This window comes from Triticum aestivum, chromosome 6B (assembly GCF_018294505.1).
Source record: "Triticum aestivum cultivar Chinese Spring chromosome 6B, IWGSC CS RefSeq v2.1, whole genome shotgun sequence".
NCBI lineage: Eukaryota > Viridiplantae > Streptophyta > Magnoliopsida > Poales > Poaceae > Triticum > Triticum aestivum.
Window position 1 is genome coordinate 220,131,065 of NC_057810.1, and position 24,180 is coordinate 220,155,244.

General features: G+C 46.8%; 1 protein-coding gene across 1 annotated transcript; it reads left to right on the forward strand.

The window, feature by feature from the left end:
- Nucleotides 1-16,899: 16,899 nt before the first annotated feature.
- LOC543279 (phosphoglycerate kinase, cytosolic-like) lies at nt 16,900-20,554 on the forward strand. Its single transcript, NM_001405748.1, has 7 exons — nt 16,900-17,259; nt 17,355-17,551; nt 18,731-18,808; nt 18,905-19,165; nt 19,316-19,633; nt 19,792-19,950; nt 20,031-20,554. Exons 2-7 carry the CDS (start codon nt 17,357-17,359, stop codon nt 20,223-20,225), a joined length of 1,206 nt encoding a protein of 401 aa, NP_001392677.1. The 5' UTR covers nt 16,900-17,259; nt 17,355-17,356; the 3' UTR covers nt 20,226-20,554.
- The last annotated feature ends 3,626 nt before the right edge of the window (nt 20,555-24,180 follow it).

Below are 24,180 nucleotides of genomic sequence, written 5' to 3' on the forward strand. Positions count from 1 at the left end.
GCCTGAAGAAACTGAAGAGATCAGGGCAACTGCACCAGTTGCGCCTGAAGAAACTGAACCACAGTCCTCAGCTCCTCCTGCGCCAACACCAACTCCAATTCTTCCTTCTGCCTATGAAGTGAAGAAGACCAAGGCTGCAGAGCGAGCTGCAGTGAAGAAAAGGAAGGCATCAGCTGCGTCAAATTCTTCGGCTGCGAAGAAAATGAAGCCAATGACCAGCTCGCTTGAAAATCCCATTGATGCCGTTCCCATTTCCTCCATGTCGTCTAAGGAAATTGTTCCTTATGGAGAAGACTACAAGATCCCAAGCGGATCTGATGAAGAAAATCATTCTGTTGCTACCTCAGAACAGTTTGATGAAGAAATTGAAGTGGAAGCATTCCCTTCAGCGCCAGTCGTTTCCTCACCTATGCCTCAGTTCACAGCTGAAGAGGCTGGTGTTGAGGAAATTGAAAAAGAAGATGAAGACGTGGATATTGGATGCACTACACCAGTGATGAACGATGACTTTTGGGAAAGTCAGCATCCCAATACTCCTCTCTTCACTCCCATTCAACAAATTCCTCAGTCCCCGGCTACAACTGTTCAAATGGGCTCTGAAGAAACTCATCCCACATCGTCTGTTCATGAAGAAATTCCAGCCGCTAGTGCTGAAGAACCTGCTGCTGATCCCCAAACTGCACAAGAAGAGGAACCAGAAATTCCTCAGCCTGAAGCACCTGAGATCGCGATTCCTGAGGTTGTGCTGCAAATCACTGACATTCCTCTGCCCAAACCGAAGAATCCGTTCTCGAGCAAGCAAAAATTCAAGGCTGAAGACTTCTTTTCTGAGCATGTGTTCTTCACTGATTACAATCCATATGACTCTGCTCGCATAAGGAAAAGACGCTTCTGGACTGCTACTCAAGCCAACTTCTATTCCTCAGTGCTCTTTGACAAGGACAAAATCTTCGATCATGAGCATATTCCTCATGTGGATATGGAATCTCTGTCGTGCTTTGAGCCAGTCCTCAGAGTTATTCACGATGCAGGGTTACTGAATTTCTGCACTGATATCTGTGATTGGAATGAAGAACTCATTCTTCAGTTCTATGCCACTTTGCATATCACCAGAGATGCTGAAGACGTCAATTCATGGGTGCTGGATTGGATGACCGAAAACACTCACTACAAGGCACCAGCAACTGAATTGCTTCGTGTCCTTCCTCTTGATCCTCCCCATGAAAGTGCACGTTGCATCTACAATGACCGCGAACTGACTGATCATTATATGCAAGTGCTCATGAAGCCTTTGAAGCCAGGGCAGGCCCCTCGAACCAAATTCCTCGTCAAGGAATTGCTGTATGTGCCTCAGACTGTCTATTGAATCCTAACGAAGACAATGAGTCCCATCAAAGGCCACGACTCAAATGATGAAGATGTCGTTGGCATCATGAAGAACATGCTTTTCAACATCATTCATGGCGTTCCCATCAACTTCCATGATTTCTTCATGAGGACTCTGGCTAATGTTGCAATGTCACCTTTTGAGCTGAAGCCCTATGTGCCTTGGATTATGAGATTCATAAGGGCAAGATCTTCACTGAATTACAAGGCTGACACTCTGAACCATGGTAGCTACTTGCCGCCCATTGAAGTCCTCAAGCGACCAGTTTCATCATCTGATGATAAGGGCAAGGCAGCTGCTGTGATTGATGAAGGCACTCGTCCATTGGATGGTCAATTCCGTCTAGCTACTTCTTACTCCACCAATGACGATTCTGCAACACATGACACTGCCGCAAATACATCAGCCAAGCAAAAGCCTCAGGCAACAGCACCCAGGGTGATGACTGACCGTGAGTTACTCCTCAGTCTTCATCAGAAGGTTGATCGCAATCAGAAATGGGTGAAGCGTCAATTTGCTGCAATTCTTCACAACATGACCTCAACACATAATGCAGTGAAGAAAAATCAGTATCACCTTCATGAAACCCTCAACCGCACCTGGGCTGTTCTCACTCATGTATATTCCGCGGAAGAATTGAAGACTATGGGTCTCCAGGAAGCATTTGACTGGTCTGCACCACCTCCCAAGAAATTCAAGAGAGTCAAAGTTCCTGATCTGGTGGCCAGTTCTTATTCTTCATCGCGTGAAACTGATGAACATGAAGATTTGGACGACACTGCGGCAGGCCCTACTTCAACAACCAACCCCGACAACGCTGGCGCTCCTCCATCGACTTGAAAATCTTCAGGGGCGTTAGTCCTCAGTTTCGATCCTTTTGGTCATTTGATGACAAAGGGGGAGAAATCTGAGTTAGTCTTCAAGCGGGTTTATATTATGGGCGTTTTGTTAAGTTACAACTCTCGTTCTTCCGAAACTTTTTATTGGATCGAGTTGTAATCTTAAATCCGATGGTGCCTTGATACTTTTGGTCGTGCTCTGATGCTTTTGATGCACTGAGCTCTGAAACTTTTGATGTGCTATTCTGCATGCTTATTCCTTGTCAATATTATTGCACGCATGCTGAATCTCATCAGGCACCATATTTCATCATGCATTTCAAATTCTTCATATTATATATCAAATGCGTGTATGAATTACAAGATATAGGGGGAGATCTCCATGATTCAATTCTTCAAATGTGCATTGCCTCAAAAGCAAATTCCTCACTATGCACATATTCAGGGGGAGTTCTTCTATATCTTGCAATCAAATTCCTCAATATGAGTATTTACACTTCATATGTTTATCCCCGTTGAAAACTTAACCTATGTTGTCATCAATCACCAAAAAGGGGGAGACTGTAAGTGCATCTAGTGCCCCTTAGTGATTTTGTCGTATTGAAGACTTATAGGTTAAGTAACTGATGCGTTTGTGAGTGTACACAGGTCTATAAGTCTATGAGGAGTTTGATATTTACAGAGAAAGTCGACCCCTAAAAATGAAGTTCTTCAACTGAAGACTTTGATATTCTGAAGACTTTCTGAAGACTTTGAAAGTGAAGAATTTGGTGTGACCTTGAAGACTTGATATTCATTCGAGGAATATGAAGCGTGAAGACTTTTGTTTTCGTAGTTTCATTTTCTCTTTCTTGAGTCATAGGAAACTCCGTACTGTTAAAGGGGGTCGAGGAAATACTAAGGAAAAATTTCCATGTGATGCTCAACTCAAAATCCTACACCTACCAATCCCTTCGAGTGAAGCCATTGGAAATCTCATACAGTTCAGTCAATTTCTTCAGTGATAGAGACGCAGTTCTTCTGGTCATTGAGGACTTTGCTCTGACTGAGGAGTTAGGAATTCGCCAGTGCGAATTGCCTACACAGTGAGGAACATGATAGCCCTGAGGAATTTGAGAGTCAAATTTCCGACTGTTGCTGTGCTATGCGCTGGCTGTCCCAAAATATCTTATCCACCTAACGGTCATATCATTGAAGGGCATTTATGTCTTATCATGTCGGGCTGCTCCCTAGGCTATAAATAGCCGCCCCCTACAACCACTAGCTGGTTGGCTGCTTCGAGAGAACTTGACACTTGTCATCTGAGAGCAACCCATCCTCCGAGGACTTTGAGCGAAAACCATCAAGTGAGGAAAATCCCAAAACCAAACCCCCACAAACCCAAAGTGATTGAGCATCACTGAAGAAATTGATCCTGCGTGGATCCGACGCTTGTTACCTTTGAAGACTGTGCTTCTTCCAGACGGTTAGGCGTCAAGGTCTAGAGCATCCAAGAGGAATTGTGGATCGCCGAGTGACCAAGTCTGTGAAGGTTTGGAAGTCACCTGAAGACTTACCACGAGTGATTGGACGAGGCCTGCGTGGTCTTAGTTCAAGGAGAATACGGTGAGGACTGGGTGTCCTGAGTTGCGGCTCAGAGACTGGGTGTCCGGGACTGTGTGTCCTCGAGTTTAAATACTCAGCCGCTCCAACCAGACGTACAACTGAGACAGCAGTTGGAACTGGTTTACCAAATCTTTGTCTTCACCAACTAACTGGTTCTATTTCCTCAACTCTTTCATTTCCTCATTTCTGTGTTGACTGTTGTTCATATATGTGCTTGAAGACTTTGACTGAAGACTTCCACAAATTCCTCAGTTCAATTTCTTCAGTCTGTTTGTCTTCATCTTGTTATCCTGTGTTTACGCTTTCTGTACTCTGTGTTGGTCTTCATTTCATCATGATGACCATGTTAGTATCCTGTTATGTTTACTTCTGAGTACTTATTCCGCTGCAAGTAGTTCTTCGCTAAGGAATTTCCTCACCAGCAAATTCCTCAGTGAAGAATTCATAAAAATCGCCTATTCACCCCCCCCTCTAGTCGATATAACGCACTTTCAAGATGCAGAATCGTTTCAATCTACTTGTTGCGGACGTGGTGCCTATATACATGATCATGCCTAGATAATCTCATAACTATGCACCTTCTATCAATTGCTCGACAGTAATTTGTTCACCCACCGTAATACTTATGTTATCTTGAGAGAAGCCACTAGTGAAACCTATGGCCCCCGGGTCTATCTTTTATCATATAAGTTTTCCATCTACATTTATTTGCATCTTTTACGTTCCAATCTGTATCATAAAAATACCAAAAATATTTATCTTATCATATTATCCCTATCAGATCTCACTTTTGCAAGTTTCCGTGAAGGGATTGACAACCCATTTATCGCATTGGTTGCGAAGTTCTTGTTTGTTTGTGTAGGTGCGTGGGACTTTTGAGGAGTCTCCTACTGGATTGATACCTTGATTCTCAAAAACTAAGGGAAATACTTACGCTACTTTGTTGCATCACCCTTTCCTCTTCAAGGGAAAACCAACACAGTGCTCAAGAGGTAGCAAGAAGGATTTCTGGCGCCGTTGGTGGGGAGGTCTTCGCACAAGTCAAGACATACCAAGTACCCATCACAAACTCATCTCCCTCGCATTACATTATTTGCCATTTTCCTCTCGTTTTCCTCTCCCCCACTTCACCTTTGCCTTTTCTTTGCCTTCTTCCCGTATGTCTTTTTGTTTGTGTTTCCATGTGCCATCTATTTGCTTGCAACTTTGCTTGCTAAAAATCTATTGATATGGATCCACTTAAAGTGTTCTACTTGGATCATCTTCGATCCTTATGCGCTCATGCTGAAACCCCAACTAGCCTAATTGATGGGAAATCTTTAGATGAACATGCTCATTTTGTGCGTCACCGTTTTTCTGAAAAAGGGAGACTCTTATGGGATCAAATAAATAGATTATTGTGTTATGCTTGGAATCTTTGTGAAATTTATGATTTTACTTGTTGCTCTAAGAACCCTAAAAAACACCTTCCCTACCTATGTGATTTTAATGACAATGAAATCTTATCTTCTTATGGTAAGGGTGTTTATAGTTACTATGATATCAAACAAATTGAAGAATTTGTTGCTTTTAAGGGTGCTTATGAAGTTGCTTTTTTGATTGAAAAGTATGATATTACTCTCTACGAGTCTAAATTTTTTGACATACTTAAGTATTGCTATGAAAATTATGCTCATAATGTCTATGTCAAAGAATTTATTGAGAGAATGACCGTTGCTTTGGAAGAAAATAATGATATGCATGAATCTATAGATAATGATGATTCCGATGATTTGATTGAAATATCCCTTGATGAACATGATGCTTGCTATTCTTATGGCCATGATGCCAATATTTATGAAGATGAATTTGCTATAGTTCCTTATGTTAAACATGAGATCGTTGCTATTGCACCCATACTTGGTAGTTCCATCGATAAAAAGCATGATTGCAATGATTTTACTATAAATTCTCTTGATGTCAATTGTGCTAATAATATGCAAAACCCTAAGCTTCGGAATGCTAGTTTTGCTATGTCTACTACTTGTTGCAATGATCATGATTGGGGTGATTCTTCTTTTGATCTTGAAAATTTATTTAACCCCCATGATGAATATGAGATTTATAATAGTGTTTGCAATATTATTAAAAGTGGGTTTGGAGAGGTCATGACTTTAGTTAATGATAATCCCACTATTTTGGCAGAGTATCAACTTTGCATGCATGTGGATCGTGTTGAGAATATGTTATGTGATAGCTATTTTGTTGAATTTGCTTACGTTACTACATGTAATTATTATGAGAGAGGAAAATATGGTCGTAGAAATTTTTATCTTAATAAATTACCTCTCGTCATGTTGAGATTGCTATCGTCTCTTTCTTCTTCCTTGCATATGCTAGTTTTTGCTTGCCTTGCAAATTTGTTTGCTTATAATATGCCTATGCATAGGAAGTATGTTATACTTAGATGTGTTTGTCACGTGTTTCATGATGCTCTCTTTGCGCTTCAATTCTTGTCTTTCATGTGAGCATCATTAAAATTACCAAGGCCTAGCTAAAAGGCTTTAAAGAAAAGCGCTTGTTGGGAGACAACCCAATATTTTTCCTTGCTGTTATTCAATAAATAATTCATCTAGCCTCTGTTTATATGTGGTTTTATGTTTTAGTTAGTGTTTGTGCCAAGTAGAACCTATAGGATAACATACGGTGATAGTTAATTTGATTCTGCTGAAAAACAGAAACTTTTGCGTGCACGAAAATAATTTTAGTAAATCATAGGAACGTGATTTTGTGTTGATCCTTTTTGCAGTAGATCAATAGAAAATTACCCAGTACTTCCTATTTTGGTAGGATTTTTATAGTTCCATAAGTATTCTAAAGTTACATATTTCTACAGATTGTTCTGTTTTTGATAGATTCTGTTTTTCGTGTGTTGTTTGCTTATTTTGATGCATCTATGGCTAGTATCGGGGGGTATGAACCATAGAGAAGTTGGAATACAGTAGGTTTAACACCAATATAAATAAAGAATGAGTTCATTACAGTACCTTATGTGGTGGTTTTCTTTCTTGCACTAATGGAGCTTATGAGATTTCCTGTTGAGTTTTGTGTTGTGAAGTTTTCAAGTTTTGGGTAAAGATTTGATGGACTATGCAATAAGGAGTGGCAATAGCCTAAGCTTGGGGATGCCCATGGAACCCCAATATAATCCAAGGACAACCAAAAGCCTAAGCTTGGGGATGCCCCGGAAGGCATCCCCTCTTTCGTCTTCGTCTATTGGTAACTCTACTTGGAGCTATATTTTTATTCGCCACATGATATGTGTTTTGCTTGGAGCGTCTTGTATGATATGAGTCTTTGCTTTTTAGATTACCACAATCATCCTTGTTGTACACATCTTTTGGGAGAAACCCACATGATTTGGAATTTATTAGAATACTCTATGTGCTTCACTTATATCTTTTGAGCTAGATAATTTTGCTCTAGTGCTTCACTTATATCTTTTAGAGCACGGTGGTGGTTTAATTTTGTAGAAATTGTTGATCTCTCATGCTTCACTTATATTATTTTGAGAGTCTTTTAGAATAGCATGGTATTTGCTATGGTTATAAAATTGGTCCTATAATGATGGGCATCCAGGTTGGGTATAATAAAAACTATCATAGGAAGTGAATTGGATACTATTATCAATTTGATACTTGATAATTGTTTTGAAAGATAGAGGTGGTGATATTAGAGTCATGCTAGTTGGGTAATTGTGAATTTAAATAATACTTGTGTTGAAGTTGGCAAGTCCCGTAGCATGCACGTATGGTAAAAGTTGTGTAACAAATTTGTTGCATGGGATGCTCTTTTGATTGCCTTCCTTATGAGTGGAGGTCGGGATCGCGCGATGGTTAACTCCTACCAACCCTTCCCCTAGGAGCATGCGTAGTAGTACTTTGCTTCGAGGGCTAATAAACGTTTTGCAATAAGTATATGAGTTCTTTATGACTAATGTGAGTCCATGGATTATACGCACTCTTACCCTTGCATCATTGCTAGCCTCTTCGATACCGTGCATTGCATTTTCTCACATTGAGAGTTGGTGCAAACTTCGCCAGTGCATCCAAACCCCGTGATGCGATACACTCTATCACACATAAACCTCCTTATATCTTCCTCAAAACAGCCACCATACCTACCTATCATGGCATTTCCATAGCCATTCCAAGATATATTGCCATGCAACTTTCCATCGTTTCGTTTATCATGACACACATCATCATTGTCATATTGCCTTGCATGATCATGTAGTTGACATCGTAATTGTGGCAAGGCCACCTTCATAATTTTTCATACATGTCACTCTTGATTCATTGCCCATCCCGATACACCACTAGAGGCATTCATATAGAGTCATATCTTGTTCTAGTTTTGAGTTGTAATTCATGAGTTGTAAATAAATGGAAGTGTAATGATCATCATTATTAGAGTATTGCCCCCCCCCCCCAAAAGAAAGGCCCAAAAAAAGAAAGGGCAAAAAAGGCCAAGAAAAAAAAGAAAAAGAAAAAAAGAAAGGCCAAAAAAGGCCCAAAAAAGGGGAAAGAAAAGAAAATAAAAAAGGGGACAATGTTACTATCCTTTTCCACACTTGTGCTTCAAAGTAGCACCATGTTCTTAATATAGAGAGTCTCATATGTTGTCACTCTCATATACTAGTGGGAATTTTCCATTATAGAACTTGGCTTGTATATTCCAACGATGGGCTTCCTCAAAATGTCCTAGGTCTTCGTGAGCAAGCAAGTTGGATGCACACCCACTAGTTTATTTTGTTGAGCTTTCATACATTTATAGCTCTAGTGCATCCGTTGCATGGCAATCCCTACTTCTCATGTTGACATCAATTGATGGGCATCTCCATAGCCCGTTGATTAGCCTCGTCAATGTGAGACTTTCTCCTTTTTTGTCTTCTCCACACAACCTCCATCACCATATTCTATTCCACCCATAGTGCTATATCCATGGCTCACGCTCATGTATTGCGTGAAAGTTGAAAAAAGTTGAAGCGCGTTAAAAAGTATGAACCAATTGCTTGGCTGAAACCGGGGTTGTTCTTGATGGGAGTATTTTGTGTAATGAAAATGAAACATAGCCTAACTATATGATTTTGTAGGGATGAACCTTCTAAAGCCATGTTATTTTGAGAAGACATGATTACTTTGTTAGTATGCTTGAAGTATTACTATTTATTATGTCAATATGAACTTTTATTTTGAATCATTTGGATCTGAACATTCATGCCACAATAAAGAAAATTACATTGAGAATTATGCTAGGTAGCATTCCACATCAAAAATTCTGTTTTTATCATTTACCTACTCGAGGATGAGCATGAATTAAGCTTGGGGATGCTTGATACGTCTCCAACGTATCTATAATTTTTGATTGTTCCATGCTATTATATTACCCGTTTTGGATGTTTATGGGCTCTACTTTACACTTTTATATCATTTTTGGGACTAACCTACTAACCGGAGGCCCAGCCTGAATTGCTGTTTTTTTTGCCTATTTCAGTGTTTCGAAGAAAAGGAATATCAAACGGAGTCCAAATGGAATGAAACCTTTGGGAGCAATCTTTTCGGAACAAACGCAATCCAGGAGACTTGGAGTGGACGTCAAGCAGCAAACGAGGCGGCCATGAGGGTGCCCAACTCGCCCTAAGGGGGTGGGTGCGCCCCCACCCTCGTGGGCCCCTCATGGCTTAACCGACCTACTTCTTCCTCCTATATATATCCACGTACCCTGAAAACATCCAGGATCACCACAAAAAACTAATTCCACTGCCGCAACCTTATGTATCCGCGAGATCCCATCTTGGAGCTTTTGCTGGTGCTCCACCAGAGGGGGAATCGACCACAGAGGGCCTCTACATCATCTCTAAGGCCTCTCCGATGAGTTGTGAGTAGTTTACCACAGACCTTCGGGTCCATAGTTATTAGCTAGATGGCTTCTTCTCTTTCTTTGAATCTCAATACAAAGTTCTCCTTGATCTTCTTGGAGATCTATTCGATGTAACTCTTTTTGCAGTGTGTTTGTCGAGATCCGATGAATTGTGGGTTTATGATCAAGTTTATCTATGAGAAATTTTTGAATCCCTCAGAATTCTTTTATGTGTGATTGGTTATCTTTGCAAGTCTCTTCGAATTATTAGTTTGGTTTGGCCTACTAGATTGATCTTTCTTGCAACGGGAGAAGTGTTTAGCTTTGGGTTCAATCTTGCGGTGTCCTTTCCTAGTGACAGCAGGGGCAGCAAGGCACATATTGTATTGTTGCCATCGAGGATAAAAAGATGGGGTTTATATCATATTGCTTGAGTTTATCCCTCTACATCATGTCATCTTGCTTAATGCGTTACTCTGTTCTTATGAACTTAATACTCTAGATGCAGGCAGGAGTCGGTGATGTGTGGAGTAATAGTAGTAGATGCAGAATCGTTTCGATCTACTTGTTGCGGACGTGATGCCTATATACATGATCATGCCTAGATAATCTTATAACTATGCACTTTTCTATCAATTGCTCGACAGTAATTTGTTCACCCACCGTAATACTTATGCTATCTTGAGAGAAGCCACTAGTGAAACCTATGGCCCCTGGGTCTATCTTTTATCATATAAGTTTTCCATCTACTTTTATTTGCATCTTTTACTTTCCAATCAGTATCATAAAAGTACCAAAAATATTTATCTTATCATATTATCTCTATCAGATCTCACTTTTCCAAGTTTCCGTGTAGAGATTGACAACCCCTTTATCGCGTTGGTTGCGAGGTTCTTGTTTGCTTATGTAGGTGCGTGGGACTTTTGAGGAGCTTCCTACTGGATCGATACCTTGGTTCTTAAAAACTGAGGGAAATACTTACGCTACTTTGCTACATCACCCTTTCCTCTTCAAGGGAAAACCCACGCAGTGCTCAAGAGGTAGCAGGTTTCTGCAAATCAGCATGAGAAGGGCATGGGTTGCCATTATGATTGCCGGTCGGCCATTAGTTGCTCCGAGAGAAGGGCGAGGGCACAAGGGCCTGGTGAGGTGACATGCTAGGGGCATGCCGCGGGCCAGAGCTCGACCGCTCAGATTTGTCGGCGTTGCAGGGACGGACCCGTGCGCAAGCGTCGTGCCAGCGTGAGCGGCTCCCGTGGTAGGTGGCAATCGAATTGGTGATAATCAGAGGTAGATTAGGCATGAAAGGCAAATGAGCTCAGGTAAATGCAGAATGGATACATGCCACTGGGTCAGACCCAAGCGGCTTGGGGATGATGCAGCCCGAGGGGCGCCCTCATCAAGGTAAGCTAAAGACATAAAAAGAGATACATGCTGCAGGGACGGACCCACGTGGGTCTGGGAATGATGCAGCCCTGAGGGCGCTCCCAGCTGAAATGAACTTGGGAGATGTCACTTGGTTCCGTTGTAGAGGGGGTGTTGGAGCAGCTGAAAATGCATGGTGAAGAGGCCGACCCTCATGAGCCACCGGGGCCTTGAGCCTCAGGAGGCTCTGGGGGTCCAGGTGGTTCCTTGAGGACCGTCTCCATCTTTGCTAGGATCGCGTGGTGCCTGGCCTCCCGAGCCGCTAGGATGCTCCGCAGGTGACGCTGGTAGGAGGCAACTGCGTTCGGCAGGCCGAAAGGCATGCAGACGTAGCTGTGCGGTGGACCCTCATAGCGTCCCATGCGCGAAGGCCAGAAGCGCTCCTGAGATGCAGCTCAGTTGAGCCCTGGGACGTCGATGTAGATGCGCAGCCCACCATCCTCGCCTGGATGGGGATCCATGCCGGGCGAGCGGCGGTAGCCGCGCACGGCCATCGCTTCCCGAAGCTCCTGAGTGGTCTTGGCAATGAACTCATGAACGTTGGGCTTTCCACACCCTGTGTCTTCCTGAGGGAAACGTGCCGCGAAGCACGCCTCCAAGTGGTGCCCAAGCGCCTCCCCCGTGATGTTGGCGAGGTCTATGGCCCTCCAGAAGAGAGCCCCTGAGCCCTGCCCGAGGAGGGCGCCGGGCGCACCTTCCTATGCGATGGAAGGAGGCGCCCCAGACACGGGCGCTGATCCTGACGCGACACCACCCGAGATGCCGACCTCCTTGGGCCTTGTTCGGAGCAGTTGCTTCTTCTTCTTGGGGATGGCCTCAGGAGGGTTCTCGCCCTTGATGTCCGGGTCCTCGATTGCTGCGGCTTGGAAGGCACGCTCGAGGGAGCACACCACATCCCTCTCTTTGCAAGGGACCGTGATGATTCCGCCGCTTCCTGGCATCTTGAGGACATTGTAGCCGTGGTGGGTCACTGCCATGAACTTGGACAGGGCTGGATACCCGAGGATGGCATTGTACGGCAGGTGGATGTGGGCGACGTCAAAGTCGATGAGCTCGGTGCGATAGTTGTCGCGCTGTCCGAAGGTGACAGGGAGGCGAACCTGCCCTATCGGGGTGGTGGAACCGTCGGTAACTCCTGAGAAAGGCTTGGTGGGCTGAAGCTGGTCATATGGCACTTGAAGGTTGTCGAACATCTCAACGGACAGTATGTTAAGCCCCGCGCCACCATCGATGAGGGTCTTGGTGACTTGCACGTTGCTGATGACGGGTGAGCAGAGCATCGGGAGAATGCCAACAGTAGCCGCGCACTTGAGTTGATCTGCCGAGATGAAGGTGATGGCTGACTTGGACCACTTGAGCGGGCGCGTGGCCTCGAGCCTGGGAAGGGCTGTGTTCACCTCGTGAGCAAATTGCTTGAAGATACGCTGAGAGGCCGGGACCTGAGCTCCGCCCAAGATGCAAGCGATAGCACGTGGCTCCTAGAAGCCCCCAACCCCCTCGTCCTAATGATGGTAATCATTCCTTCTTGGCGGCGGCGGCAACGGAGGAAGGCCTGCGTTACCCTGGGGGCGGTCCTCGCGAGGCTGATCCCTCCAGGCGCCCTTGCGAGGCTGGTCCCTCCAGGCTCCTTCGCGAGGCTGGTCCTGCCAGCGATCTTCACGAGGTCGGTCACGCCACTGCTGGCGAGGGCCACGGTCGTCCCATCATCCTCCGCCACGTCCTCCTCCGCGGTCGTAGCCCCGGTCGTTGCGCTCGGGGCGTCGACCGAAGCGTCCTTCTCGAACGGCCCTAAGCTCCTGGCAATCGTTGGTGTTGTGGGTGTGGAGGTTGTTGTAGGCGCAGAATGGTCAGCTGCCCTTGGACGACTCCGACTGGTCCCTGCCGCGCTTCGTGTCTGGTTCCGCCGCGAGCACGACCACTCCCTTGCGCTTCACGTCCTTGGCCTTGGTCTTTTTTTTCTTCTGGGTCGGTAGCTGGGAGCTCGAGGAGGGAGAGGTGTCCCTCTCCAGCTCTTGCGCACTTGGTCGCCAGGTTGAACAACTCCAGGGATGTGCACAACTCCTCGTGGATGGCGAGCTCCTTCTTCATCTTGACGTCACGGACACCATCAGAGAACGCTGAGATAATGGCCTCGTCCGTCACCTTGGGGATCTTGAGGCAGACGCTGTTGAAGCGCTGGATGTATTTCTGCAGGGTCTCCCCGGGCTGCTGCTTGATGCAGCGCAAGTCACCCGCGGCCGGGAGGCGGCCGCGAGTGCCCTGAAAGTTGGCAATGAAGCGGCTGTGCATCTCGTCCTAGGAGGAGATCGAGCTGGGAGGCAGGTTCAGGAGCCACGAGCGGGCACCGTCCTTGAGCGCCATGGGAAACCAATTCGCCATGACTTTCTCGTCGCCTTTGTCCGCCTCGATGCTCAGCTCGTAGAGCTGCAAGAACTCCGCGGGGTCGCGGTTGCCGTCATAGCGAGGAGGTAGGTCCGGCTTGAACTTGCCCGGCCAGGCGACGCTACGCAGCTCGCGGGGTGAAAGCGCGGCAACCTGCTGTGGTCACCGCGGCCCTTTGCTGACGCGGAGCTTGCTCTTGATGGTACCCGCGCACCGCTGCCATAGGCAGTACGCGGTCTTGTCGTGCCGGTGCAGGGAGCACGGGGGCGCCTTCTTGAGGCCGAGGGATTTCTTGACAGTTTCCTTCTTCTCGCGCGGGCGCCGGACATGGTGGGTCACGCCTAGGGGCCACGCGCCTTGGCGCCAGGGCGCCGTCTTGGGGATAGAGGTTGTGGAGGCGCTCTATGAGCCACGTCACCCATACCTGGCAGAGGGCGAGGCAGCGAGAGGGATGACGCGGGAGAGCCCCGTGCGGCGCTGACGAGCTCGGTGATGCAAGCGAGCCATTCCTCGTGGAGGTCGTCGACGGGGCAGTAACGCAGGAGCTCACGTGCCATAAGCAGCGCGGCCTGCGCGTCCGTGGGGGCGCGACGAGCGTGGGATGACGAACCGGCTGGGGTCAGCAACGGAGTGGTGGTGCAGCCGTCCCGCCGCACCGAGGGGTGCAGCGAGGATGCTTGCTGCTCATTCCCCGCCGGGCCGGTGGCGGCGTTGGCGGCAGGCGACGGAGAACGACGGGGAGGTCCGCCGACAGGAGCCGTCTGGGCGACGCGAGCAGCGAGAGCGGCCCGGCGTTTGGCGTGGGCTCGGCGGGCGTCAGACATGGATGCGATGAAGCGATGGGACACGAATCAGCGGAAGGAAGGCTTCGGCGCACCCCTACCTGGTGTGCCAAATGTCGGATTTAGGGTTCCGACAAAACCCTTGACGTTCGAACACTAGGGTGCGCACGAAGATTTCCCCTACCGAATCTCGCTCTCAGCCTCGCCGTGATCTCTAAGCTTAGCTCGATCCACTCACAACACAAGAGACACAAGATTTATACTGGTTCGGACCACCGTTGTGGTGTAATACCCTACTCCAGTGTGATGGTGGTGGATTGCCTCTTGGGCTGATGATGAACAGTACAAGGGAAGAACAGCCTCCTGAGGAGAGGTGTTCTTGTGCTTGGTGGGTGTGAGGATGAACTGAGTTCTCTCTTGTCTCCCCGGTCTCGGTCTATCTTGTTGCTAGTTCAGTTGCCCTTTCTACTATGGTGGCTAGTCCTATTTATAGAGGCCCCGGTCCTCTCCCCAAATATTGAGTGGGAAGGGATCCAACAACGGCCAATTTGAAAGGGGACAGCTAGTACAAGCTATCCTGACTAAAGGTGGTCTTCGCCTGTCAAAGGCGCTGGTGGTGACGCCGTCTTGGGCTCCACGCTCCGTCCTGCCGTCCTGCTGGTCTTGGTCTTGTTGCACTGATATGGAAACCTTTGCCTGATGCCTCGGTACTCCGCGCCTGCGCTTGCCCCCTTAGCACCAAAGGGGAAACGAGGACACTGCGCGCGTTGGCGCCCGCCTGGCCTTGGCCGTCATGGCTTGCGTCACGGGAACCTCATGAGACCCCTTACCTTGATCTCTCCGCCCCCTCGCGAGCCTGCCTGGTGAGGCCGCTCCTGAGGAGGCATTGTGTCGTCCGCCTCGCGAGGCTTGGCCCCTCGCGAGGGTCTTGAGTGTTGGTTGACGAAGACGGGTCGTATTGGGCCACTGGTGGAGCCATGTCGCGGGCCGCAGGCAGGCAAGTTTGGGGACCCCCGTTCCCAGAACGCCGACATGTTTCGATTTAGACTTCAAGTATGAATTGAAGGTTTATTTCAGTTTACCATGTGACACATGTGGTAAGCAATCCAAACTATTAAAAAAAGGAAAAAGTTTCTAGCCGGCGGACCGACTGAAACTTGCGCCGGTCGTTCCCACACACACACACACACGCACTACCTAGCGCCCCGTGCACCGTTTCACCACGTGTGAGCACTGCCTTATCAATTCCCTTCGCTTTTCTCACCGCACATGCCATCTCTCTCGCTCCATCCATCTCAATCCTATCCTGGTGGCGTGCTTCACCATCCCTGCCCACTCTCTGCTTCTTCCTCCACACGAGCGATAATGGTCGACACACGATGCTGCGCGGCAGCGGCCGTCGCGGTCTCTGACCTTGGGAGCACCACCATCCACCACCTCTGCATCTGTTTTTTCTGTCGACGATGACAGGTGCTTCTATTAGCACCCGCCGGTGCTGGATACGGCGACAACGATAGCCGGCGACAGCCTTTTTGCTGCAACCGGGCATCTCAAGGCTGGAACCGGTGCCCCATGCTGCTTCAGCCGTTGAAAGGTCTTCACGCCGTGGAGACGGACGGCGGGCTGCGGATGACCCTTTTTTGCTGCAACAGGCCATCTATTTGCTGGAACCGGTCATCTATTTGCTGGAATCGGCATCAATTTTTGCTGCCATCGGCCCTGCGATTTGCTACAACCCTCACCGCTGACGAGTGTTTTTGCTGGAACCAGTGTATGTTTTTGCTGGAACTAGCTTTTCTTTTTGCTACAATCCTTCTTTTGTTTGCTATGATCGAAAATGGGAGTCTCCCTGCTCGGTTATTTTGCTGGAACCAACGTTTTTTTTTGCTGGAGCTAATGTTTTTTTGCTACAATTAATCACTGAAGGTATTTGTGCAGAGCTTGATTTTGTTGGAAACGATATCTTTTTTATGCTGGAACCTTATAATGATTTGCTTCAACCGACCACCGGCATTTGCTGCTTTTTTTAGATTTTCTTTTGCTGGACACGATGGTGCAAGGCGACGACCGCGGTGAGCCGGATGCGTGGTTACGTTGGGGATGTAGCAATGATATCCCCCGCGCGCTGGATCTGACCGTTTTTAGAGCTGCATCCATGGTGAATCGCGCCTAAAATCAATGGTGGTTGTGATGCAATCTTGACGGACAGGGGCGGAACCTCGTCGGAGCTCGCCGGGCATGGCCACAACTACGGCCAGGAGGGGGTGACGGTGTGCCTGTGGGGAGCGTGTGAATCCCCTTCTTGTGTGCGGGAGTGAGAAGGAAGACGGGGAAGGGAGGAAGACAAGATGAGATCTTACAGTTCTCGTTTTTTAAATCGGGTGGCTAGCAGTAGACCGGCGGAATGTTTGGGCCGGCGTTATCGCCCATTAAAAAGGGTTTATTTCAGTTTCTTAAAAAAAAGTGCCGCACAAAACCACGCCCTGGCCCCGTCGATCGGACGACACGAGTCGGAGACTGTCGGAGCAAATGAGGAGACGGGCCGCCCATCTCGGCATTTCCACGCGCCATGCTTTCCAGAACCTTCCCCTCCTTCCTTTTTCCGTTCCAAAACCATCCAATCCGAGCCGTCCGTCGGCAATCCGCAGGCCCTGAACCCACGGGCGCCGCACCGTTCTACAACACCCCACAAATCCATCCCCTCCCGCTGCCAGCCTGTCCCACCTCCCATCGACCCCACACGTCATCGGCACACCGCCACCACAAATCCCCCGAATATTCACCTCCCTTCGCGAACCACGCCTTGGCCTCTATAAAGAAAACCGGGGCGCACGGGCAGCGTCGCCACATCCATCCAAACCAAAGCCAAGCCCATCGCCTCTCCAATCCAGCGACCACCTCGCCCAGATCGCCGCCGATTCGATCCGGTTCCTCGACGGTGAGCCCTCTCCCCCTCCCCCGATCGCGATCCGCGGCCGCCTCTCTCCCTCGCGGGCCGAACTCTGACCGCTCGCGGCGTCTGTTTCGTTGCAGGGATGGCGACCAAGAGGAGCGTGGGCACCCTCGGGGAGGCGGATCTCAAGGGGAAGAAGGTGTTCGTGCGCGCCGACCTCAACGTGCCGCTCGACGACGCCCAGAAGATCACCGACGACACCCGCATCCGCGCCTCCATCCCCACCATCAAGTACCTCCTCGAGAAGGGCGCCAAGGTCATCCTGGCCAGCCATCTGGTGAGCATCCCAACCCTCCCACGCTTGTTGATCCGAGACATACCGCATGCTAGTAGCCTTTAAGAAGTTGGCCTTGGATTTATTTACGGGGATCGGATGTGTGATTCCTGATAGCATTGGATGCGGTCGAGTGGTTTTGTGTCATCATTTTGAGCTCCAGAATAAGATAGTGGAGACAAATATTGGGTAGTTTTCTTAGAACTGTAGCCGTTTACACATGTCTGCAATTTTGGTGTTAGTTTTGTTAGGATTGTAGCCATTTGCACATGTCTACAGTTTTGGTGTTTGTTACATGCAAGGATGTGGACATGTGGCAAAACTGGTTCAGTTTTGCTCTCAGTTAATTTCGCATCCGCAAGTCTGTAATTTAAAGTCAGTCGTGCAACCCTTGGTAGTATGTCAGTTCCTGCTTGTAATTAGTATATCCTTAGATAAGGGTTACAGTGAGGTTCAGTTAATGCCCCCCTTCAACTTGATTGATAATACTGCCATACAATCTGAACCAGTTGGGGTCTTTTGCACAGTTATGGTACTCATCATTGTAATCATGAACATGAATTATAATATGCATTGGTGATCAGCTTGTTTTATCTCAATTGTGAGGCGATTGAATTTAAGTGACTGCCAACTTGTTCCTTTTTCACTTCTAACAGATTTGGTGGTTAATTGTTTTCCTCTGCCAAAAACGAATGTCCTCAATTGTGTTTGTACATTGTTGTCCTCTGATTCTTCGGAGGCAGTTACAAAAAACGCACCTCCACATTAAACGTCTGACATTCAGTGAAATTTTTGTTGATGGTCTCCATAGCCAAGTAGTATTAGAACATCTGATGGGATGGTATGTTATCTGTTATCTGGTTCCTGGTAACTTGAAGATGTATTGAGATCATGTGTCCTTTTAACATCTCGTACCATTATATAGGTTATTGATTTTACAGCTGTCCAGGCTAAACTGTGTTGCTTTCACCTAAACTTACATTGCCAACGAAATACTTTATGTTCGGACTTTTGGATTGCTAGTGTATTGTCTCAACCAATCCAGATTTTTCATTTTTTGTAAAAAAAAATGCTACTTATGTCACCTGATATGACGAGGAACAAAATAAAAAACTGTCAAATGTAACAAGTGTGATTGTTGTTTTTCCTTTTTCTAATGTAATTCATTGTTGTAACTTTCAGGGCCGCCCAAAAGGTGTCACCCCCAAGTTCAGCTTGAAGCCTCTTGTTGCACGCTTGTCTGAGCTCCTTGGACTTGAAGTATGTTATGGGATGATAGTACCTTGCAATTCTGGTTTCTTTTTTAACTAGATTAATGGCACTTATATGTATACATTGTTTTATCTCTGTCAATAGGTTGTGATGGCCCCTGACTGCATCGGTGAAGAAGTTGAGAAATTGGCTGCTGCTTTGCCAGATGGTGGTGTTCTACTCCTAGAGAATGTTAGATTCTACAAGGAGGAAGAGAAGAACGATCCTGAGTTTGCTAAGAAGCTTGCGTCAGTTGCTGACCTTTATGTAAATGACGCTTTCGGCACTGCACATAGGGCTCATGCTTCAACTGAGGGTGTAACCAAGTTTTTGAGGCCTTCTGTTGCTGGCTTCCTCATGCAGAAGGTATACTAGCTGAAATGACTCTCATTCCTGCACATTATTTGCTTGTAATCTTAAGAAGAAAAGGTATCCTTTGGTGTGCAAGTCAGTACATTGGAGCAAGTATATTTCAGAACACAGTAGCATGATATCTAATTGTTTTAATTACTCAAGGAACTTGACTATCTTGTCGGAGCTGTTGCCAACCCAAAGAAGCCATTTGCTGCCATTGTTGGTGGATCAAAGGTCTCATCTAAGATTGGTGTGATCGAGTCTCTGCTGGCCAAGGTTGATATCCTCATCCTTGGTGGTGGTATGATCTTCACATTCTACAAGGCCCAGGGATTAGCTGTTGGAAAGTCTCTTGTGGAGGAAGACAAACTTGAACTGGCAACTTCACTGATTGAAACGGCAAAGTCCAAGGGTGTTAAGCTCTTGCTTCCGACTGATGTCGTTGTGGCTGACAAGTTTGCAGCAGATGCCGAAAGCAAGGTTTGTTCATTTTACAACTTGGATGGTCCTTGTGATAGCACTTTATACTCCACAAATTAGTAGTTTCAAAGGCTCTCAGTGTAATTCAACTGGCATTTGTCCCCAAAACATGATTAGTTGTTTACCTGCTGATGCTCACCCTTGATACTATTTTTCAGATTGTTCCTGCCACTGCTATCCCTGATGGTTGGATGGGTCTGGATGTTGGCCCAGATTCCATCAAGACTTTTGCAGAAGCCTTGGACACCACCAAGACTGTTATCTGGAACGGTCCTATGGGAGTCTTTGAGTTTGAGAAGTTTGCCGCAGGCACTGATGTTAGTACAATATCACATAACGTTCATTCATCTATCTCGTATTTGTTGTTGTTGGTAATGACAACTGTCCTTTGTCTCAGGCGATCGCGAAGCAGTTGGCTGAGCTTACTGGGAAGGGTGTCACGACCATCATTGGTGGAGGTGACTCCGTTGCTGCTGTTGAGAAGGCTGGGCTGGCCGACAAGATGAGCCACATTTCCACCGGCGGTGGCGCGAGCTTGGAGCTGCTGGAAGGCAAGCCCCTCCCTGGTGTTCTTGCCCTTGACGAGGCGTAGGTTGATTCGGTTTCACCTATCAGCTTGCTGCGTGCCCCTTTTGTTTGGGATCTCATCTCGGTGTAACGCTGGAACGTTATATGTCCCAAGGAAACTTTGAGATAGGCTTGTCGCCAATTTTTGCTAGTAGATGAGTCGTGAATAATTATCAACTTCCTCTGTGCGTGTGAAGTGATGTGGCTGGAATTTAACGTACCCCTGTGGATGTGTATGGTTTTATGCTCAAAGTCTTTGTCTCCGGTTTCCTTCTGTGCTGTTTGCTCTCTTTAGTTTGAAATGAAACCTTGTCATGTACCGCCATGTTTTACAAGAATCCTCATGATGATAAATTAGCAGCATCTTCCAAATAGCATTAGGCGTACACATGGACGGACATGTTTCTCTCTTGGTTTTATCAATCCCGTTCTCCCAGTGCTGAAGATGTCGAGGACAAACCTTGGGCCTTGCTCCGCCCTCCTCTTTATCTGTTTTGATGCTTTGATCCACTTTCTGAATGCACGCCCAAATACATGGCTGAAATAATACATATGGCTGAAAAGGCGCGAACTACACAAAATACATGGCTGGAAATAATCTGCAAGGCGCAAGCTAATAAAGGCCTAAAAGCTGTGGCCATTATTTTTCAGAGACAACTATCGCTGTAGTATTTAGATGGCAAACATGCACCACTTACGTATCAAAAGCTAGGCTGCCATTGAACGTGCCTGCTATTGTGGCCCAACAGGAAGCCTAGAGGTCTAGGGCAGTAGCATGATGCTATGTCGCTGTTAAGCACAAACATCAGCGCCTTATTATATGTTATATTAGTGAACCCAGCGTATGAGTTGCATGCCCTTTTGGAGGCAAGGAATCTGATTGCACATGATCATATTTGGTTAATTTGTACCTTATTGTGGTTTTCTCCTATACCATTTGCCGACAACTCAATTACCAAATACTTCATTTAAATTTGGTATAGTTATTGCATTGTCTGTCTTGTTCATCTCTTCGTAATCGTACATTAACTCCAGCATCCTTTTTCTCTTGAAGGGTCTCACATTGTAATTTCCATCATACAGCAAAAAACAAATGCATGCCAAAAGATACAATTGACTGCCATTGCCAGGATTATTTTTGGATGAGCTAGCACTTCTGCTCAACACCACTGAAAATCCAGTACTGAATGGCTAAAAGGTTTTCATGTTAAGAGAGACAACAATTAAACTATCCAGTTTGAATTTCTGTAGAACTAAAGCAAAGGTAGGTGGAAGCGTCTGAGCAAGATTTTGTATGCAAAGCGATCTCATTAAGATATGAACAAAACACAGGTGTTAGCAATACTTCAATTTGGATTGGGCTCCAAAGTCCTCATGGACTTCAATTTGGGTCCCTAATTATTATACTGGGATTCCTACAATCTTCCTTCGTCAAAAAGGAAAATAAATAAATAAATAAACAGAAAGTGAAGCATGTGTGGGGGCATAAATTTCAGTTTTCCTTGCCTTCCGCTAAGAAAGCCATCTTAATTTGATCGTATATGCAAGAGGATTAAACTAGTGAGAGTGCAATAAACTAGACACCATTGGAGAACCTCTTGAGAAGCTGGAAAGGGCCGGGAGATTTTGTATGAGAGAACCTCTTGAGGAAAAAATGAAGCATGAAAACGAAAAGAATACACTCATAAACAGAAACAGAAGGAGAAGGCAGGACAAGCAACACCAAAATTAGCAAGCATTTACCTTCCATGCAAGCCCGCCTACTTACGCAAGAGAAACCAGAAAACAATCTCTATATATCTGTTGGTGGCCGTGAGAGAATGAAGCTGCAGCATGATCTGATGGAGCCAAAATTCCAAGATATATAACCCCGCGCGACCGAACGCGTTTTCGGCTCGCATGCTCGACGAGCAGATCATGCTGGCAGCTTCAGTCTCTCACACCAGCAAAGGCGTCCGTCCGTCCGTCCGTCCATGGTAGCGGTTCTAGCAGGACATGGAGCCGCGCGGAGAATAGGGGTAGGGGAGAGAAGTGGCCGCTGCTGCCATGCATATGTACTTCCCCTATCCGGGGTATCTTCTGTATGGCGGCCTCGTATGCGTAGGGTGGGCGGACTTAAAGGAGAGGAGGAGGAGGAGGAGGAGGAGGAGGGGAGGAGGGACAAAACCATGGCACGAGGGGTGGGTGTGTGTCCATGGTGGTTGGTGCAAGCATGGTCCCTTCCTTGCCGCTCACACCTCGTGACACTGCCGTTTTGCCCTCACCGAAGTCGCCATCGCCACCACGGCTTGTTTTATGTGCAGTGTCCTTGCTCCCCCGGCCACACCAGAATGGCACATGCATCTCTACGTTTTGCTCTCAAGTCCGGATTTTTCGTAAAGATAATGTTTAGAGTGCAGATGATTGGTCGTGTTGCTATCTACTCCCTCCGCTCCGATTTACTCGTCATGGTTTTGGTTCAAATTTGAACTAAAACCACGACGAGTAAATCAGAACGGAGGGAGTATGTGTTTGTTGTGTGAGTTGCTGAACGATTTACTTTCTCCCTTCCTTTCGCAAAAAAGAGAGATTTATTTACTCCCTTCAATCCGAATTAATTGACGCAAACTCTATACAATGTAAGTGGGAGTACTGATGATGGATGGATAGTAGTTTTGAGGGTGCAGGTGAGGCTTTCAAAAATATGTCATTGGATTTTAAAGTTATGCTAACAGTGTTTTAAAGCATTTCACGTTATTAAAGATTAAGGGTACGTTTGGATCATAGCCAATGCTTACCATGCCAAAAAATTGGCTGGCCCACGAACTTTGGTAGTCATTTGGACTTGTGCCAAAAATTTGGCTAGCCCGAGACGCCCGACCCCCGCCCACTTAATTCTCGCCAAAACGCAGGCGAGCCGATGGCACGTTCGCCAAAATTTTGGCGTCGTAACTTTCCATCTTTTCCTCTGTGGGTCCCATGTCTTTTTCTTACCTTGGGATTTTTTAAGGGTCTGTTTGGTTTATGACCCCAACCACCCTACCAAAATATTGGTCATGCCAAGTCCCTCGTATGTTGTTTGCTTTGTAGCCAAAATTTTGGCTGCCAACGGGTCCTTTGTTCCTTCCTTCACAGATTTTTGCCAAATCTTTGGCCAACCCTGGGCGATGGAATCCCACGCCAAATAATTGGCAAGCCAATATTGGCAGGGCAGCTACAGGCAAGAACCAAACATATCCTAAGATTCGTGTCCTATCTTGTGATGCATGCAGCATGTTAGTTCAGATTGTTGTGGCCGTTAATTAATTAGTGGGCCCCGTCGCCAATTGAGCTACTCCAATCACCATGGCGGCCACCGCGATTATGGACGGAGAAGCTTATCTGATGATAATACAAACTTGCTTTCCCTTGTCCCTCTAGAGATCACAACGCCCTAAAATTTTCTTCCCATCTGCTCCCTCCGCAATACACAGAGGGAGTATGTATTCATCTGCAGACCCATCTCCTTTGTCGTGATCTGTCTCTCCAAATTCTACATCTGCAGAAAGCGAACTGTACTTGGTCTTGTTGTTTGGAAGACTTATCATGTAAATACGCTCCTTGAGCCACGAAATTGGTCAATATCTTGCAAACTCCAACCAAGTGAGAGAGAATATAGTACACCAAAAAAGGAAGCATTCCTGTATTCGTCAGTTTGATAAGAGTGGTTGGCGTCATCTAGCGAAGGACAACCATTTGCTATGTGTTTTGGGAATCTTCAGAAACTACAGGATGTCTTTTGAGATATAATCCAACCCAGGAAGCCTCAAATCTGAAGCCTCCAAGAAAAGCCGCGACCCCCCCCCCCTGCGTCGTCTCCTCCGAGGCGACTCGGGGGGGGGGGGGGGCAACCCTAGCCGCCGCCACCTAGTCCCTCCGCCCCCCTCCCTCCCTCCGCCGCCGCCAGAGGTGGCCAGCGGCGCGGCCGCTCGGCACCCATGAAGGTGGCGGCGGGGACTTTG

What these genes read in the sequence shown, in the direction of transcription:
- LOC543279 (NM_001405748.1), top strand. Translation starts at nt 17,357, where the DNA reads ATGGCGACCAAGAGGAGCGTGGGCACCCTCGGGGAGGCGGATCTCAAG. An exon ending in CAGCAGATGCCGAAAGCAAG is followed by an intron (nt 19,634 to 19,791) that starts GTTTGTTCATTT and finishes ACTATTTTTCAG; the next exon opens with ATTGTTCCTGCCACTGCTAT. An exon ending in AGTTTGCCGCAGGCACTGAT is followed by an intron (nt 19,951 to 20,030) that starts GTTAGTACAATA and finishes CCTTTGTCTCAG; the next exon opens with GCGATCGCGAAGCAGTTGGC.